Source organism: Crassostrea angulata, chromosome 1 (assembly GCF_025612915.1).
Source record: "Crassostrea angulata isolate pt1a10 chromosome 1, ASM2561291v2, whole genome shotgun sequence".
Lineage (NCBI taxonomy): Eukaryota > Metazoa > Mollusca > Bivalvia > Ostreida > Ostreidae > Magallana > Magallana angulata.
This window is the reverse complement of record NC_069111.1, coordinates 1,264,497-1,282,883: the sequence shown is the minus strand read 5'-3', so window position 1 is coordinate 1,282,883 and position 18,387 is coordinate 1,264,497. Positions and strand designations below refer to the sequence as shown.

General features: G+C 34.5%; 1 protein-coding gene and 2 long non-coding RNA genes across 3 annotated transcripts; 1 reads left to right on the top strand and 2 right to left on the bottom strand.

Moving 5' to 3' along the window:
• Positions 1–268: 268 nt before the first annotated feature.
• Positions 269–7,564, bottom strand: LOC128157119 (uncharacterized). Its single transcript, XM_052819501.1, has 2 exons — positions 7,394–7,564; positions 269–7,093 (listed from the first exon to the last, which is right to left on the bottom strand). The coding sequence occupies exon 2, from the start codon at positions 6,985–6,987 to the stop codon at positions 988–990; it is 6,000 nt and encodes a 1,999-aa protein (XP_052675461.1). The 5' UTR covers positions 6,988–7,093; positions 7,394–7,564; the 3' UTR covers positions 269–987.
• A 32-nt stretch (positions 7,565–7,596) lies between these two features.
• LOC128157113 (uncharacterized) lies at positions 7,597–10,232 on the top strand. Its single transcript, XR_008239797.1, has 3 exons — positions 7,597–7,932; positions 8,824–8,924; positions 9,876–10,232. It is a non-coding gene; the product is annotated as an uncharacterized LOC128157113 (long non-coding RNA).
• A 3,259-nt stretch (positions 10,233–13,491) lies between these two features.
• LOC128161334 (uncharacterized) lies at positions 13,492–16,127 on the bottom strand. The gene is made up of 3 exons (XR_008240355.1): positions 15,792–16,127; positions 14,800–14,900; positions 13,492–13,848 (listed from the first exon to the last, which is right to left on the bottom strand). It is a non-coding gene; the product is annotated as an uncharacterized LOC128161334 (long non-coding RNA).
• Positions 16,128–18,387: the final 2,260 nt, after the last annotated feature.

The window sequence follows — 18,387 nt, the reverse complement described above, 5'->3', positions numbered from 1 at the left end:
CTTAAACCAGGGTTGAAGCAGAGTTACTAGAGTAACAAGATCACAATCAAAGGACAGGGGACACAAAACCATTTTCTTCTCAAAACGCTTTGTTGATAGAAATTAATCTTTTTATGACAATTTTCCCGTGTTTTGTGACACCTGTCATTTAAATCTGGGTTACCTGAATAACAAATATGCATGGCACTAGATTCTTAAGCAATCAGCCAACCGAAACCTTGTAAGTAGAGGAGTTGGCCTTTTATATCCGCATTCAAATCGCTTATTATGCTGTCTCCTGAATACAGCTAGCTAACGCATGTCGTTTGATGATTATATTTATTCAAAAACATGGTGAAAAACTACAAGAAAAGAAAAAACAATAAATGTGATGTACAGAGCCAAAAAATAGATAATGTCATGAAAATGTGTAAATACGTATAATGAAGCTTAAATTTTATCAGTATATTAACATTACATGACTGAGAAGTTCCCATATAACTAGTCTAAATGTATATATGAAAATGTAACAAACTCCCCTAACCTAAACCATAGAAATATGTAAGAAAAAACTACTGTAATTTATCAAAATACATAGCCGAGAGTAAAAAATATAACCTAACAACAAAAAGACTCAAAGATAATGACTTTCAGATACTTACATTGTTGGCAGACTAGAAAAACAGTGCATGACTGTGCAGACCTGAGGTAGGACGACGAGTGATTCAAAAAACCCGTGCAATATACAAGTTAGGAAATAGAAAGTAAACAATAAAAGAAAAAACCAAGCCGTACCGGATAAAAAATTTCCGGCTACAAGACGGCACACTCCTCGCCTGATATAGAAAATATCACTCTATAATAAACTTTTAAGCACCCTAAATATGACAAATTGTTAATTTACATGTAATATAAATTGAAACACAGTCCATTTTCAAATTGAAACACAGTCCATAAATTGAAACACAGTCCATTTTCAGTCAATTATAAATAAGATTCACTAAACGATCACTGTTCAAGAATTACGATAAGTTCAGTAATTGGTCGCACATAGTTTTTAGGTTCACCATTCACGATTACACGAACAGTCACTTTACGCACAAGTTCATCATCACTTGGTAAAGCCTTAGTAACTATACCCAATGGCCAAGAATTGCGGGAAAGTTCTTTGTCGCAGATTAAAACTACATCACCAGGCGATAAGTTTCTTTGATGTGAATTCCATTTACGGCGCATCTGTAGAGTGTTCAAATATTCAGTCTTCCACCGTTTCCAGAAAATGGATGCAAGATGTTGAACTCTCTTCCACTGCGTCTGTAATAGCTCGTTTTTGTTTTCATGATCAGCGAATATCACATCCTTATTGCTTGTTTTCTGAGTAAGAAGAGTTGAAGGGGATAACACAAGGGGATTTTCAGGATCTGTAGACACTGGCACTAGAGGTCTTGAGTTGATAATGGAAGAGGCTTCCGCTAAAAATGTAGTGAGAACCTCATGAGTTAAACTCCTAGATCCATAATCAAGAAGGATCGCATCCAATATGCGTCTTGTAGTCCCGATCATGCGTTCCCACACTCCTCCCATGTGAGAGGAGTGGGGAGGATTGAAGATCCAGGTCGTTCTCTGTTCGTTGAGAAAGGTATGAAGGTGTTCTTCTTCCACATTGATGACATTGACTTTCAGCTCCTTCGCAGCACCAATAAAATTTGTTCCCCTGTCTGAACGAAGGACTTGAACAGGTCCACGTATGGCGATAAACCGACGAAGCGCATTAATAAATGAGGAGGATGTCATTTCTTCCACAACTTCGATATGCACGGCCCTGGTAGTGAGGCAAGTGAATAGAGCGGCCCATCTTTTACTGTTTGCTGCACCACCTCTGGTACGTCGTGTAATGATGTTCCATGGTCCAAATATATCAACTCCAACAGAAGAGAATGGTGGTTGTCCAGGTATGAGACGATCCTCGGGCAAGTCGGACATTTTCTGATGTTCAGGTTTTTTCCGAAGTTTTCTGCAAGTGACGCACTTATGAAGAACAGATGAAATGAGTCTTTTACCTCCGACGATCCAAAATCCAGAAGAACGAATATGACCCTCTGTTATATGACGTCCTTGGTGTCTGACATCTTCATGAAGTTTTCTGACAATAAGAGTGGTAACATGATGTTTTGCAGGCAAAATGATTGGATTCTTGAATAAAGGATCATCATTGTATTTCTTCAAGCGACCACCAACACGCAAAATCCTTTCACTGTCGATGTAGGGGTCAAGTTTCTGAATGGAACTATTTCTCGACACAGGCTTAGAGTCTCTAATATTTTCAATTTCCTCTAAATAGAATTTCTTCTGAATGTCTCTAATTATAACTGTTTCAACGTTGTGAAGAAGTTGAACATCACTCAATTTGCTCTTTGGGTTACGACAATTCTGAATGAAACCATAAACTTTAGCAAGTACAGCAACCAGTTTGTTCCACTTTGAGAATCTTGTAAGGAGTTCATTGTCCAGACCCACAGCTGTTTTTGTTTCAATGTCAGTTTTATTACAGCGGATTTCTTTATCCTCTTCGGGGCTCACTAAAGGAAATTGTTCAATAGAGGGCACAATCTCCAGGTTTTCTATGTTGGAAAGCCATACACACTTTTCCATTTCATTTGGAAGAATTCCTCTTGTGCTCACATCTGCTGGATTCATTTCACTGCGAATATAGTACCATTGGGTTGGACTGCTGAGACTGTGGATATGAGCAATGCGGTTAGCTACATACACAAGGAAACGTCTTTTCGTGTTGTTAATATATCCTAATACAATACGACTGTCACTGAAGAACTTGATGTCGTCTATTTTCACTTTTAACTGTTCCTCGGCTATTTGTGCTATATCGGTAGCAAGTACTGCGGCACATAGTTCTAGTCTAGGAATTGTATGTCCACTAACAGGTGCCACTTTTGCTTTTCCTAGAACAAATCCTTGAGATGAAGAACCATCTGAATACTTTGCCTTTAAATAACAAACAGCAGCTATGGCTAGTTCAGACGCATCACAGTAAACTAGCAACTCCCTTCTAAACGCTTCACACAATTTGGGAACAATCACACGAGGAATACGTAAGTTTTCCAAATCAGGTAAGTTATTTTTCCATTTTTCCCATTCTTTGAGCAAATGTTCAGGTAGGGTTTCATCCCAGCTGGAGGTGTTTGACACAACTTTACGCAGAATAATCTTGCCTTGTATGACGACAGGAGCAATGAATCCAAGTGGATCATAGAGACGATTCACAACTGAAAGTACACCTCTCCTTGTAGATGGTTTGTCTTCACTAGAAATTTTGAATCGTATGGTATCTGTTTGTAAATCCCATAGAAGGCCAAGACTGCTTTGAGTTAAGACATCCTTCTCAAAGTTAAGGTCCACAATATTCTTTGACAAATCATTCGAGTCAAAAGCTTCCATTACTTCTTTTTCATTTGAAGCGAATTTATGAAGTCGCAATCCACCATACTCTTTCATGGCATCTTTAGTCTTCTGTAGAATGTTAATCGCTTCACGAGTAGTTGCACAAGATTTCAATCCGTCATCAACGTAGAAGTCATTCACGATAAAGTCTTTCACTTCCTGTCCATGACTTTCAGCAGCCAAATCACCAATACGACGTAATCCATACATTGCAACAGATGGGGAAGAACGATTGCCAAATACATGAACTTTCATTCGATAAGTAATAAGTGGTCTTTCAATGTCATTATCTCTGTGCCACATAAAACGTAAATAATCCCGATGGTCTTCATCAACCAGGAATGAATGAAACATGCTTTGGATGTCAGCAACTACAGCTACATTTTCCTTCCTAAATCGAATGAGAATTCCTAAGAGGTTGTTTATGAAGTCAGGTCCCTGCAACAATTGTTCATTTAATGACACACCCTTGAATTCAGCTGAGGAGTCGAAAACTCCGCGAATTTGATCTGGTTTACGAGGATGGTAGACTCCAAACAGGGGAAGATACCAATGTTCTTTGTCAGGTGGTATTATCGGAGCTAGTTCTGCATGATCACAATCGAATATTTTCTGCATGAACGAAATGAAATGTTCTTTTTTTGTGTTGTTTTTTCTTAGAGAAGCATCAAGACATTTGGCCCGGAATAACGCTTGTGAGTAGTTGTCTGGAAGTTGTTCACGATTTTGCCGGAAGGGCAATGGCGCAGTCCATTTACCCTCAGTAGGATCAAGATGAAACTTGTTGTCCATAATATTCAGAAAAGTGTGGTCTTCAATCGAGAGACCAACTTTGTTGTCATCTGATGTTTTCGTGAAGACGTCTGTTTTCTCAATTACGGTCTTATTCGAGGTGATAACAGTGTTTTTAATGTTTAACATCTGTGTACATGGTTCCAACATTGTAGGTCGACCACTTCTGTCTACGTAGGTTCTGTTGACCTGTAATGGTGGAATGTGTTTTCCAGCCAAACAAATGTCTCCAATTATAGTCCATCCTAAGGGAGATTGTTGAGCAAAGGGAAATCGCGATGGTCCTAATCGCTGATCAATGACGTGATGGGCTTCTGGAAGATCCCGTCCAATTAGCAAGAGGATCTCCATAGATGGATCCAATGGATGTATATCTCGAGCAATATCCTGCAAATGTGGATAATGAAGAGCGATATCCGGAGTTGGTATCTCTGCCTGACTATTGGGTATACTATCACACTCCAACACAGGTGGTAACTTTAATTGGCGATTGTCATTGATCGATTCTACGATAAGGTTGTCAACAATGCGTCCTCGTGTTGCAATCTTGCCTGAACATGATTGCATAGTATAGTCCACTGCCATGGTCTTGATACACAAAGCGTCGAAAAGGTAACTTTTACTGAGAGTTCTGTTGCTTTGGTCGTCCAACATGGCGTAAGTGAGTATCGATGATTCAGGTTGACCTTGAACAAACACCCGCACTGGTACAATCCTTGCACACGACTTTCCACTGAATTCACAACAAATATCGGTACACTTGGTAGTGACAGACTGGTTCACAATTCCAGAAGAAAAGTTTTCCTCCTCGCCATGGGTTTGTGGTGAAGGAAAGTTCCTCGACATTTGACGGTAACTAACATCCTCATGAAGAGCGGTACAATGATAGTTACTTTTACACACATCACACAAAATTCTAGCTTTGCAACGATTAGCGAAGTGGTCTGATGTTTCACAGCAACGAAAGCAAATGTTATGATCACGTAAAATATGTTTACGGTCCTCGATACTTTTGGTTCTGAAAGCTTTACACTTGTTTATGGTATGTTTGGATCCTTTGTGAATCAAACATATATGTCCAACGTTTGCTGTTTCAGATGAAATGTCAGTTTTGTGAGTAAACACAGTTTTGACTTTTGTATCTTTGCGGTCAAATCGAGGTTGTTTAGAAGTATCAAACATCAATCCAGGATCATTTCTGATGATGCTCATCTCACCAATAAAAGACACAAATTCACCAAAAGGAGGGAAGGCTGTTGAATGTTCTTTTTTGTAATTGACCACACGATTAATCCACTTATCCTGGAGAAAACGAGGAAGTTGTTGAATTGTAGGTTTCAATCCTAAGGATGAATCAAGGTAAGAAAACATGACACTGTATTCTGGAATGCTTTTTACGGCTTGTATCTCACAAAGTAAGTCATGGAGTTCATACAACTTCTTTGGGTCTGTGAAATTCGTAAAAGCTTGTAGTCTAGATTTCAATGATGATTCAAGTAATTCTGGAGAGCCAAATCTTTCATCCATACGTTTCCAAATGTTCACTAAACATAACTTTGGATCACTTGCATAGGACGCTCTAAGGCTCATGATCAATCTGTGAGCTTCTGAGTTTTTGTTCGTACAGTTTGTCAAAAGAGTCATTTCTTCTAACGGAGAACAGCAGATTTCTGACACCATTGTCTTAAACTGTGATTTCCACACCACATATCTATCTGATTTGTCATCAAAACGTTGTTGCTGAAAACTTTCCAACAATAAGTTTTTCTTGAGAAGATAATTTGAGGAATTTGAATTGTTCTGTAAAGGTAAATTCAAAGTAGTTTGTAGTGGGGTACGGTTATCATTGTCTCTGCTTTGTTGATCATGATGACGGACATCTGAAGTATGTACAGGATGATTTTCTTTGTCTGAATCAGGATTCACTACCTGCTGATAATTAGTACGAACTCTACGACCAGAAGGTTTCACATCTTGGTTTAATGTAAGATTATCAACAAAGTTTCTTGTCTTCTGATCACCAGATATACTTGGAATAGTGGGCATGTTGGGTCCTAGATCTTCATGTTTGATACTTTCTCCCTCCGCTTCAAGTTCGAATTCCAGCTGCATATTTGCCAGTTCGAGTTCTGCTTGTTTTTGAAGTAGATCTAATTCTGTATCCAGATCTTCCTGTTGTTGTTGACTTTGTGCTAAGTGAATTTTCTCTTCTACGGCGATTTTTGATTTCTGTTTTTTAAGTTGAGCAGATTGCTCAGCAATTTTCAGACGAGTTTCTGCTTCTTTTGCTTTTTGTAGGGAACGCACTGAGCGTCGGCTAAGTGATGTAGATTTGGAAGTATTGTGGGATGTACTCGAATAAGTTTCCAATTGCACAAAATCAATGTCATCTTGTAATTTTACTAAAGCGTTTTGAACTTTCTTATCTATGTTCAGAAAGTCTCTCTCAACAGAAGCCAACTTTTCAATACTTTCTTTAGTGTATGTATTAGACAGGAATTCACTAAATTCTTGATAAATGTCTTGATAGCGTTTATGGCTATTTTCAAGGTCGGTTTTTGATGATGTTAAGACCTTTATTTCTTTACTGCAGGATGCTATATCCATTAAAATATTCTTTATTTCATCAATGCAACGTGAAATTATGAATTCATATCTGTTCACTTTATCCAGATAAACTTCTTGTGCTTTAGGTGTGAGTGTTCTTACTCTTCTTGATGTATTTTCTGGAGTAGAAGTTTCTCCCTTCTGAGCCATGGTTGATTTCTGTATTCTGCAATTTTTTCACTATGCTGTCTCCTGAATACAGCTAGCTAACGCATGTCGTTTGATGATTATATTTATTCAAAAACATGGTGAAAAACTACAAGAAAAGAAAAAACAATAAATGTGATGTACAGAGCCAAAAAATAGATAATGTCATGAAAATGTGTAAATACGTATAATGAAGCTTAAATTTTATCAGTATATTAACATTACATGACTGAGAAGTTCCCATATAACTAGTCTAAATGTATATATGAAAATGTAACAAACTCCCCTAACCTAAACCATAGAAATATGTAAGAAAAAACTACTGTAATTTATCAAAATACATAGCCGAGAGTAAAAAATATAACCTAACAACAAAAAGACTCAAAGATAATGACTTTCAGATACTTACATTGTTGGCAGACTAGAAAAACAGTGCATGACTGTGCAGACCTGAGGTAGGACGACGAGTGATTCAAAAAACCCGTGCAATATACAAGTTAGGAAATAGAAAGTAAACAATAAAAGAAAAAACCAAGCCGTACCGGATAAAAAATTTCCGGCTACAAGACGGCACACTTATTCATGTCTCCACACCTCACAGCCTTATTAGCATAATCGGAACCTTTCTGATTTTTATATTCACGAAAGAATGAAAAAACCCGAGAAAGTCAAAACTTCGTATATCTCGGGATTTTAACGAGACCAGTCTCATACTCGTGAAAATCGAGAGAGGAGTTCAAATGGAAAAAGTAAGTAAAAGTTTTTGTTTCTTATATTGGCAAGCTTTTAAATTATTTAAAGTTGCAGAACAATTGTTTATTAATGTGAAGTCGAAGTTTGGGGTGATTAGCCTTATCTCGTTAAATTTTGTTCAGCATGAAACAGTCTGACCAGCAATCCTCGATTTTGTCAACAATCTAAAACGTGCTAAGGAGTAGTCATTCGTCGGTAAGAACATACTTACTTACATTGTTAAACGACTCAAAAACTCTTTTAAAAGCATACAATGCATTAAGTCTAGTACACATGTTACAAAAATGTCGATAATTAATGGTCGTTGTGAAATGTGACTTGAAAGACATGTTTTAGTATGAAATGTGTATGCAGGTGTATTATAGTCAGTTTTTACACATTGTTACGTAGCATACGTTAAAAAAATATTGTATGTTTTTCCTAGAATATTGAGTTTGTGTCAATCATGCTTTCAGTCATTTCCATACAGAATTTCCTCGACACGTACAATGTACACTGTACATGTGGTTTTGATATCTGTATCTCATTCAAACTGTTAACTTTATGTCTTATTTATCTATTGACGATGAGAGTGTTTATGATTCAAGGGCCTGCATTTGTAATGTAAATATAACATTATGCGATTGAGAGTATGAGAGAGAGATAGACTCAGAGAGAGAGAGAGAGAGAGAGAGAGAGAGAGAGAGAGAGAGAGAGAGAGAGTGTGTGTGTAATTACAGTGTACTTGTAATTGTTATTGATTGCCTTGCTTCCATGAACCATATATATATTTCAATAATGCCACATTGCACTAGAAATATTGCTGACAAAGATGTTGAGAGAGATCATGGAGAGAGAGAGAGAGAGAGAGAGAGAGAGAGAGAGAGAGAGAGAGTATGAAAAGCCATAACAAATTTTATAGTTAATATATATGTCATTTCCCGCTTAATGAGTTGTTTAATAGCTGTTATCATGGTAATGTTTTGACCATGTCTCAGATACTGCATGTGCCCATAAAAAAGTGTAATCTAGGACACACCCTTTTGTTTTGATAATGACAGCATTTAGCTTTGTAATGATAGCTAGTGTATTTCTTCTAATCTACAGATTTACCTGCGGTTTCCAGATGATCTGAAGATCGGGATTATAGAAAATATTGTCAATTTGATATTGCTAATGACCCAGTCATGTCTGCTGAAGCCCAGAAGGTACTTCTTTGTCATGTAATAAACTTACAACTTGTCTTCCATATGTAGATATATTTGGTTTAAGCTGATTGAAAGCCAAGCAAGGTCATCTAAATAGCTACAATGTCTTGTGTAAAAGGGATAGGTTTATATGGGCATCTTGTTGCAAATCTGCTTGATTATCTGTATTTTAAGGGGTGGGAACCTCTGAAAGGAATACCAGGAGTTTGAAAATATTATAGATGTGTTTTACACTCTCTGAGAAAATGGGATTTGCAGAAATCCCATGAATTTCTTATGCTGGAAATATGTTTTTCAGATTAGTTTTTGTTATTGACGCAATCATATTTTGGTGTACATAGAATGTTGATAGTTGAAACTCATACAGACAATCATATGTTACATAAGTGTTACATAAGTGTTTATGACTTTGATCTTTGTTCAATATTTTTAATATCTTTCTGTCCACTGGATATCTAAATATCTTTGAAGTTACACCATTGAAGTTACACATTCATTACGTTTATCATGTGTGTGCAGAATTGATTGAGCCAGGTTTCCTGATGTTGTCATATAAGTGATACATTATACTGCTTTAAAAAGTATATATCACTTGTGACTTACTGGTATATTAGTACATATTTCATTTGTAAAATCATTTGACAAATTTAAAGTGTTTTGTAGTACTGAAATGTTTTTATGGCTTTTAAAATTACTGAAAGTACATGCACATGATGCAACTATCTTTTGACGCTGTATATATAACAAAAAGAAACTGTCAGCTGGGTTTAAAATTAGTGGCAAAATGATGTAATACATGTATGTACAATACTAGAAAAGATTATATTGTTAGTAATTGCACATTCCATAAATAACTTCATTGAATATATACATGTAAGTATTTGATGAGTGCACAATTTTTGCAAAAATTATATGTAATTCTCTTAACACTTTATGTTTATTCTATTTTAGTTTCCAGACCATGACATTAATGAATATTTCTTGAATGGAATGCATGAGGATTAGAATGGAACCTTATTCTGCCTTTTTACCAACTCACACCATCTTTTCAAGATTTATGGAGCCAACCACAGAAGAATTTGTTCTATACACATCATTCATAACATTCTTATTTATGTTGCATAACTTTAAATGCTACTGGATGAATTGTGTTCACATAATGAATACCAGCAAACTTTTTATCGAGTGCACTTAATTTGTATTTTTCCTACCCATCCATCTAACATATGTTTTTATATAACATATTCATATACATGTAACATTTTTGAAAAGAGCTATTTTTTTTTAAATTGGAATTTAGCCTTACCGGTACTATTTTATACAAGTTTTTTTTAAAGGGACTTGCAGACACGATTTTAGATCAAAATTTTGTTTTCAATTTTTTTATGCATAAAATGATTTACTTGCACATTTTGAATAATTGACCATAATTTGAATGTTAGAAGTCAAGTTATAAGAGAGATACAGGGGTAAGAATTTATTGTTATGTAAACAAAGCTCGAGTCTTATGTTTGTTTACAAATAATATAAAGTATGAAATTACCAATTCTTTGAGAAAATGATTCATAGAAAAGAAGGTAAACTGATTCGATGTGATCATAAATGATATTATTAATAGAAAAAAGCAACATTTGAATTAAACGTACACCAATAAAACATATATGTAAATAATAACAAGACTCGCGCTTTGTTTAGAAAACAAAGAATATTTAATTTTTTATCTTTCTTTTAACTCAGTATTTGACTTTCAAATTTTGACAAAGCATTAAAAATATCCATATCAACCATTCTAAATATTGAAAATGGAAATATAAAATTTTGAATTTTAAGCTCAAATCGTGTCGAAGTCCCTTGAATATACTCTTTTGTATACAAACAGAACAAAAAATACTTAATTACAATGGGAAATAGACATAATATATATATAAGTGTCTGATAAAAGTATAGGTCTTGTTTTTGAACAGAAGAAATTGACAGAAAAATATTCAGTTTTAGCCATGAAATACAAATATTAATATTTTTTATGAATATTATTTAATCTAAATAAGTTATAAAAGGTTTTTTTTCCCCTTTATTCCAATGTTTGGAAACAAATCCTATATATAATTAAAATTGCTGTACAGTATATCCTATTGATTCCTATAATATATCACTTAAGTTTAGTTTCTTGAACAGCATTTTTATTACTTTTTTTTCTTAAAATGATGAATACAAGGTCATTAATTTATTTTCATTATATTCAACTAGATACAAATATGTACATGTACCAGCCTACTATATTTGATAAATAAATGTACTTCTTTCATGCCTTTTTCATGCCTTTTACTCATGGTTATATGTATTATTTATAATTAAAATATTTTAAAATTTTCTCAATTTATTTATTTTAATAAGATTAAGAAACGGACTATAGTTAATGCACGTTTTCAAGAGTTGTCTCTCTTGGGGACAATAATGAATGCTCCCCAGGGTTCATGACCCTGAATATTGAGTAGGCTGTGAGGTGTGGTCTCGTGACTTATAATACAATTGCCAACTTATTAACAGACCAAAGACTCTAAATTACCAAAAGAAAAAATGAAAATATTGCACAGGTAGTACATCGTGTGGAAACTAATACATTTATGTGTTCATTCACTGTTTTCTAGAAAATAAAGGAGAGTGAAGAATGTAAAGAAAAATTGTAGAGAGGAGAAGAATGTTATTAAATATTTACACAAAAATTAATAAATAAATAAATATCCAACGTTAAAAGGCAATGTTATGTATGTTACAATTTTTAAATAATGTCTGCCAAATGGCTTTCATAATCTATATATGTATAACTCTTAAAAAGTAAACATTTTTCTTATAAGATCCCATTTTTGCTGTTTTACCACAGCGAAATTTTGAATTTGATCATTAGTATTTTAATATTTATTTGCAACAATAATTGCTACACGTACCCTCAAGGTATGTCATCTGGTTCGGGACTGCTTAAATCATTAAGATATATATATACATTGACACACACAGACTTATATCAAACTTAGCCACTCTTGTCGTAGTTTGTTCTGACCTGTGATCATCTGTAGAGGTTTGTTTGACAAAAAACAACTATATTAACTCGTCTCACGACATCTCGCGTCACCCGAACACGGATTTACAATAGTGTTGTTTATTCAAGTGGTTTGAACTTTGTTACCCGACCCTGCTGATACACGTGCTTCGTCAAAAATACATTTTTTTTTTACTTTTGTCTATTCAATTAGTGTAGTTAAACGTGTTTATCTTTGATTTCTGAAAATGTTCGATTATCTTAATTAATTTTTTTGATAAATAATTTGGATGATAGAAATTTTGTTGTTCGCTTTTTTCAGTCAAAAAACACACCTCACAGCCTACTCAATATTCAGGGTCATGAACCCTGGGGAGCATTCATTATTGTCCCCAAGAGAGACAACTCTTGAAAACGTGCATTAACTATAGTCCGTTTCTTAATCTTATTAAAATAAATAAATTGAGAAAATTTTAAAATATTTTAATTATAAATAATACATATAACCATGAGTAAAAGGCATGAAAAAGGCATGAAAGAAGTACATTTATTTATCAAATATAGTAGGCTGGTACATGTACATATTTGTATCTAGTTGAATATAATGAAAATAAATTAATGACCTTGTATTCATCATTTTAAGAAAAAAAAGTAATAAAAATGCTGTTCAAGAAACTAAACTTAAGTGATATATTATAGGAATCAATAGGATATACTGTACAGCAATTTTAATTATATATAGGATTTGTTTCCAAACATTGGAATAAAGGGGAAAAAAAACCTTTTATAACTTATTTAGATTAAATAATATTCATAAAAAATATTAATATTTGTATTTCATGGCTAAAACTGAATATTTTTCTGTCAATTTCTTCTGTTCAAAAACAAGACCTATACTTTTATCAGACACTTATATATATATTATGTCTATTTCCCATTGTAATTAAGTATTTTTTGTTCTGTTTGTATACAAAAGAGTATATTCAAGGGACTTCGACACGATTTGAGCTTAAAATTCAAAATTTTATATTTCCATTTTCAATATTTAGAATGGTTGATATGGATATTTTTAATGCTTTGTCAAAATTTGAAAGTCAAATACTGAGTTAAAAGAAAGATAAAAAATTAAATATTCTTTGTTTTCTAAACAAAGCGCGAGTCTTGTTATTATTTACATATATGTTTTATTGGTGTACGTTTAATTCAAATGTTGCTTTTTTCTATTAATAATATCATTTATGATCACATCGAATCAGTTTACCTTCTTTTCTATGAATCATTTTCTCAAAGAATTGGTAATTTCATACTTTATATTATTTGTAAACAAACATAAGACTCGAGCTTTGTTTACATAACAATAAATTCTTACCCCTGTATCTCTCTTATAACTTGACTTCTAACATTCAAATTATGGTCAATTATTCAAAATGTGCAAGTAAATCATTTTATGCATAAAAAAATTGAAAACAAAATTTTGATCTAAAATCGTGTCTGCAAGTCCCTTTAAAAAAAACTTGTATAAAATAGTACCGGTAAGGCTAAATTCCAATTTAAAAAAAAATAGCTCTTTTCAAAAATGTTACATGTATATGAATATGTTATATAAAAACATATGTTAGATGGATGGGTAGGAAAAATACAAATTAAGTGCACTCGATAAAAAGTTTGCTGGTATTCATTATGTGAACACAATTCATCCAGTAGCATTTAAAGTTATGCAACATAAATAAGAATGTTATGAATGATGTGTATAGAACAAATTCTTCTGTGGTTGGCTCCATAAATCTTGAAAAGATGGTGTGAGTTGGTAAAAAGGCAGAATAAGGTTCCATTCTAATCCTCATGCATTCCATTCAAGAAATATTCATTAATGTCATGGTCTGGAAACTAAAATAGAATAAACATAAAGTGTTAAGAGAATTACATATAATTTTTGCAAAAATTGTGCACTCATCAAATACTTACATGTATATATTCAATGAAGTTATTTATGGAATGTGCAATTACTAACAATATAATCTTTTCTAGTATTGTACATACATGTATTACATCATTTTGCCACTAATTTTAAACCCAGCTGACAGTTTCTTTTTGTTATATATACAGCGTCAAAAGATAGTTGCATCATGTGCATGTACTTTCAGTAATTTTAAAAGCCATAAAAACATTTCAGTACTACAAAACACTTTAAATTTGTCAAATGATTTTACAAATGAAATATGTACTAATATACCAGTAAGTCACAAGTGATATATACTTTTTAAAGCAGTATAATGTATCACTTATATGACAACATCAGGAAACCTGGCTCAATCAATTCTGCACACACATGATAAACGTAATGAATGTGTAACTTCAATGGTGTAACTTCAAAGATATTTAGATATCCAGTGGACAGAAAGATATTAAAAATATTGAACAAAGATCAAAGTCATAAACACTTATGTAACACTTATGTAACATATGATTGTCTGTATGAGTTTCAACTATCAACATTCTATGTACACCAAAATATGATTGCGTCAATAACAAAAACTAATCTGAAAAACATATTTCCAGCATAAGAAATTCATGGGATTTCTGCAAATCCCATTTTCTCAGAGAGTGTAAAACACATCTATAATATTTTCAAACTCCTGGTATTCCTTTCAGAGGTTCCCACCCCTTAAAATACAGATAATCAAGCAGATTTGCAACAAGATGCCCATATAAACCTATCCCTTTTACACAAGACATTGTAGCTATTTAGATGACCTTGCTTGGCTTTCAATCAGCTTAAACCAAATATATCTACATATGGAAGACAAGTTGTAAGTTTATTACATGACAAAGAAGTACCTTCTGGGCTTCAGCAGACATGACTGGGTCATTAGCAATATCAAATTGACAATATTTTCTATAATCCCGATCTTCAGATCATCTGGAAACCGCAGGTAAATCTGTAGATTAGAAGAAATACACTAGCTATCATTACAAAGCTAAATGCTGTCATTATCAAAACAAAAGGGTGTGTCCTAGATTACACTTTTTTATGGGCACATGCAGTATCTGAGACATGGTCAAAACATTACCATGATAACAGCTATTAAACAACTCATTAAGCGGGAAATGACATATATATTAACTATAAAATTTGTTATGGCTTTTCATACTCTCTCTCTCTCTCTCTCTCTCTCTCTCTCTCTCTCTCTCTCTCTCTCTCCATGATCTCTCTCAACATCTTTGTCAGCAATATTTCTAGTGCAATGTGGCATTATTGAAATATATATATGGTTCATGGAAGCAAGGCAATCAATAACAATTACAAGTACACTGTAATTACACACACACTCTCTCTCTCTCTCTCTCTCTCTCTCTCTCTCTCTCTCTCTCTCTGAGTCTATCTCTCTCTCATACTCTCAATCGCATAATGTTATATTTACATTACAAATGCAGGCCCTTGAATCATAAACACTCTCATCGTCAATAGATAAATAAGACATAAAGTTAACAGTTTGAATGAGATACAGATATCAAAACCACATGTACAGTGTACATTGTACGTGTCGAGGAAATTCTGTATGGAAATGACTGAAAGCATGATTGACACAAACTCAATATTCTAGGAAAAACATACAATATTTTTTTAACGTATGCTACGTAACAATGTGTAAAAACTGACTATAATACACCTGCATACACATTTCATACTAAAACATGTCTTTCAAGTCACATTTCACAACGACCATTAATTATCGACATTTTTGTAACATGTGTACTAGACTTAATGCATTGTATGCTTTTAAAAGAGTTTTTGAGTCGTTTAACAATGTAAGTAAGTATGTTCTTACCGACGAATGACTACTCCTTAGCACGTTTTAGATTGTTGACAAAATCGAGGATTGCTGGTCAGACTGTTTCATGCTGAACAAAATTTAACGAGATAAGGCTAATCACCCCAAACTTCGACTTCACATTAATAAACAATTGTTCTGCAACTTTAAATAATTTAAAAGCTTGCCAATATAAGAAACAAAAACTTTTACTTACTTTTTCCATTTGAACTCCTCTCTCGATTTTCACGAGTATGAGACTGGTCTCGTTAAAATCCCGAGATATACGAAGTTTTGACTTTCTCGGGTTTTTTCATTCTTTCGTGAATATAAAAATCAGAAAGGTTCCGATTATGCTAATAAGGCTGTGAGGTGTGAAAAAGGTGCTAGCCATTTTGGTTTGACTAGCAAGACGGAAACACGTGACCGGAATTTGAATTTACTTTCATTTTGGCAACAAGATTGGTAAACAAATCAAGTTTTAGGTCAAATTGAAGTTGTTTCAATTATCTGCATATGATTTTGTGATACATTTTAAGTGACTTACTAGTAGGAATATTTCTAATTATTCGTATATATGTCCTGTGCAAGTTTTATTGCCTAGGGATATTTATACGTTGAGTAGGTTGGTGGGGTCAAAGACTCCCAATTAATTCTTAATATCTGTTTTTGTGCTTTTTTGTTATAAATGTTTTGATCATACTTTACGTTGCACAATATCATTCTACCCTGACTGTCAATATCGATGCTGTCAGTGCACAAGAGTAACATACACTGGAAGGTCAAAATAATCAAGTTTCGAAGCACAGATGTAACCGAGACACTTATTGCCTCTGCTGGGGTTTGAAACCGAGTCCTCTGGCACGTCAGTCCAGCACTCTACCGATCGAGCTAAAGGGTTAACTCACTAGCCAGAGCTAGTAGGAATGCCATATACTTGACTCTACCACATTGTCCCCCTCCAGGAAAGAGGCGTCCCCGCCAGAGAATACCCAGGTCCCAACGTGGGCGCCAAATGTAACAGAGACTCTGATTGCCTCTGCTGGGGTTTGAACCCGGGTCCTCTGGCACCCTACCGATCGAGCTAACGGGTTAACCCACTATCCAGAGCTAGTAGGAATGCCATATACTTGACTCTACCACCCAGACAGAAGTCGTCACGTAAGAAAATCTAGCTGCTGAAATTAAAATACCCTTAAAAACAATCCAACAGTGGGTACATCAGAACAAATTTCACTGACAAAGTTACCAACCTCACTGCCCATGAAACAAGAGGATAGTTGTGTACCAACAGATCTGTCATCCGTTTCAACTGATGCACGTCTGCGTATAATGGTAACCATTTATTTTTAGCTCAGACAATCAGTGCAGACAATTGCTGAGAATATGAAATCCTTAAAAGATTCTTCTCTAGCTAGCTAGCATTTAAACACTTCAATATGTAAAGCAGAGTATATCTTTTCGGGACTCTAACAATATGTTTTATGACAGAAGGTCAGTAGGCAGAAATTAACAAGCTGTTGAATTCTATTCCATCACATGGACTTTACCACTCAGTTTCCAGGAGAGCTACTACCAATGTCAACATGATGTATAGGAAAGCTATGACAACTATCGCCAGTTACATTGTAAAGCATGCGCCATTTCCATAGGTTTTGGATGTCATGTCTTCACTCAAGCCGATGAACAATATGGGTAATGCTGATGCCGCCCCCTTTTGTCCTTTTAACCCGACAACTGCATACCACAAACAAGCAGTTGAATTAAACAAGGCTTCACATCAGGTCCTTGTCGTGCCCTTTAGCATAACATCAGTACCAAGCACTAGTGTAGTGTTTTCACTAGCAACAGCGGGTCCTATATGTACAGGTATAAGAAGCACTACTGTGGAGCTTACGGCTCCAGTAGAAGTAAAAGTCCATGTACATCAATGAAGGTTACCCTCAAGGGAACTGACTCACCAAACTGGGGGATTTCATCTACTAATTTGTAAGAACAGCTACCAGGCGTCAGTTCATCTTCTAATTTGAAAGAACAGCTACCAGGCGTTAGTGGTCCGACATGTAAAATTTGTGTCGGTTGCTAGATTGTTTAGGGGATGATGCATTGGAATATGCCCATAGTTAATACACATAACGATTATCACACCCTAAGGAAATATCTTAAAAAGAGATTTAGAACCAAAGAGGCACCATTTGTAGCACGCAGACAACTTCCATTTTTAAAACAACAAGAACATGAGACAATGGAATATTTTTTCCAGCGAGTGTACTCCCTTACATTAGAGGCATATGAGAAATGCGAAGGTAACATTATAGAAGAGATGTCAGTAGAGACTTTCATTGGAGGTTGTAAGGAGAAGTGTGCAGCAATACATGCAATGGATATGGAGTCTCGTACAATCCACAGGGCATTACCATTTGTCAAAACTGCTCTTGCAAATGATAATGCTTTGCTAAGTGGAAGATCTAGTGCTTACTATCACAGACAAGTCATATTTCAAGATAAAGCACACAAGACAACTGCAGTGGAATCTTCAGATAAATTGCAGAACCAAATTGACAGTCTTACCAAGGCAATCGAACCTTTAAATGTTGAGTGTGCCAAACAGATG

Bases quoted from the DNA above. Each gene is read 5' to 3' on its own strand.
- LOC128157119 (XM_052819501.1), bottom strand. From the start codon at position 6,987: ATGGCTCAGAAGGGAGAAACTTCTACTCCAGAAAATACATCAAGAAGA.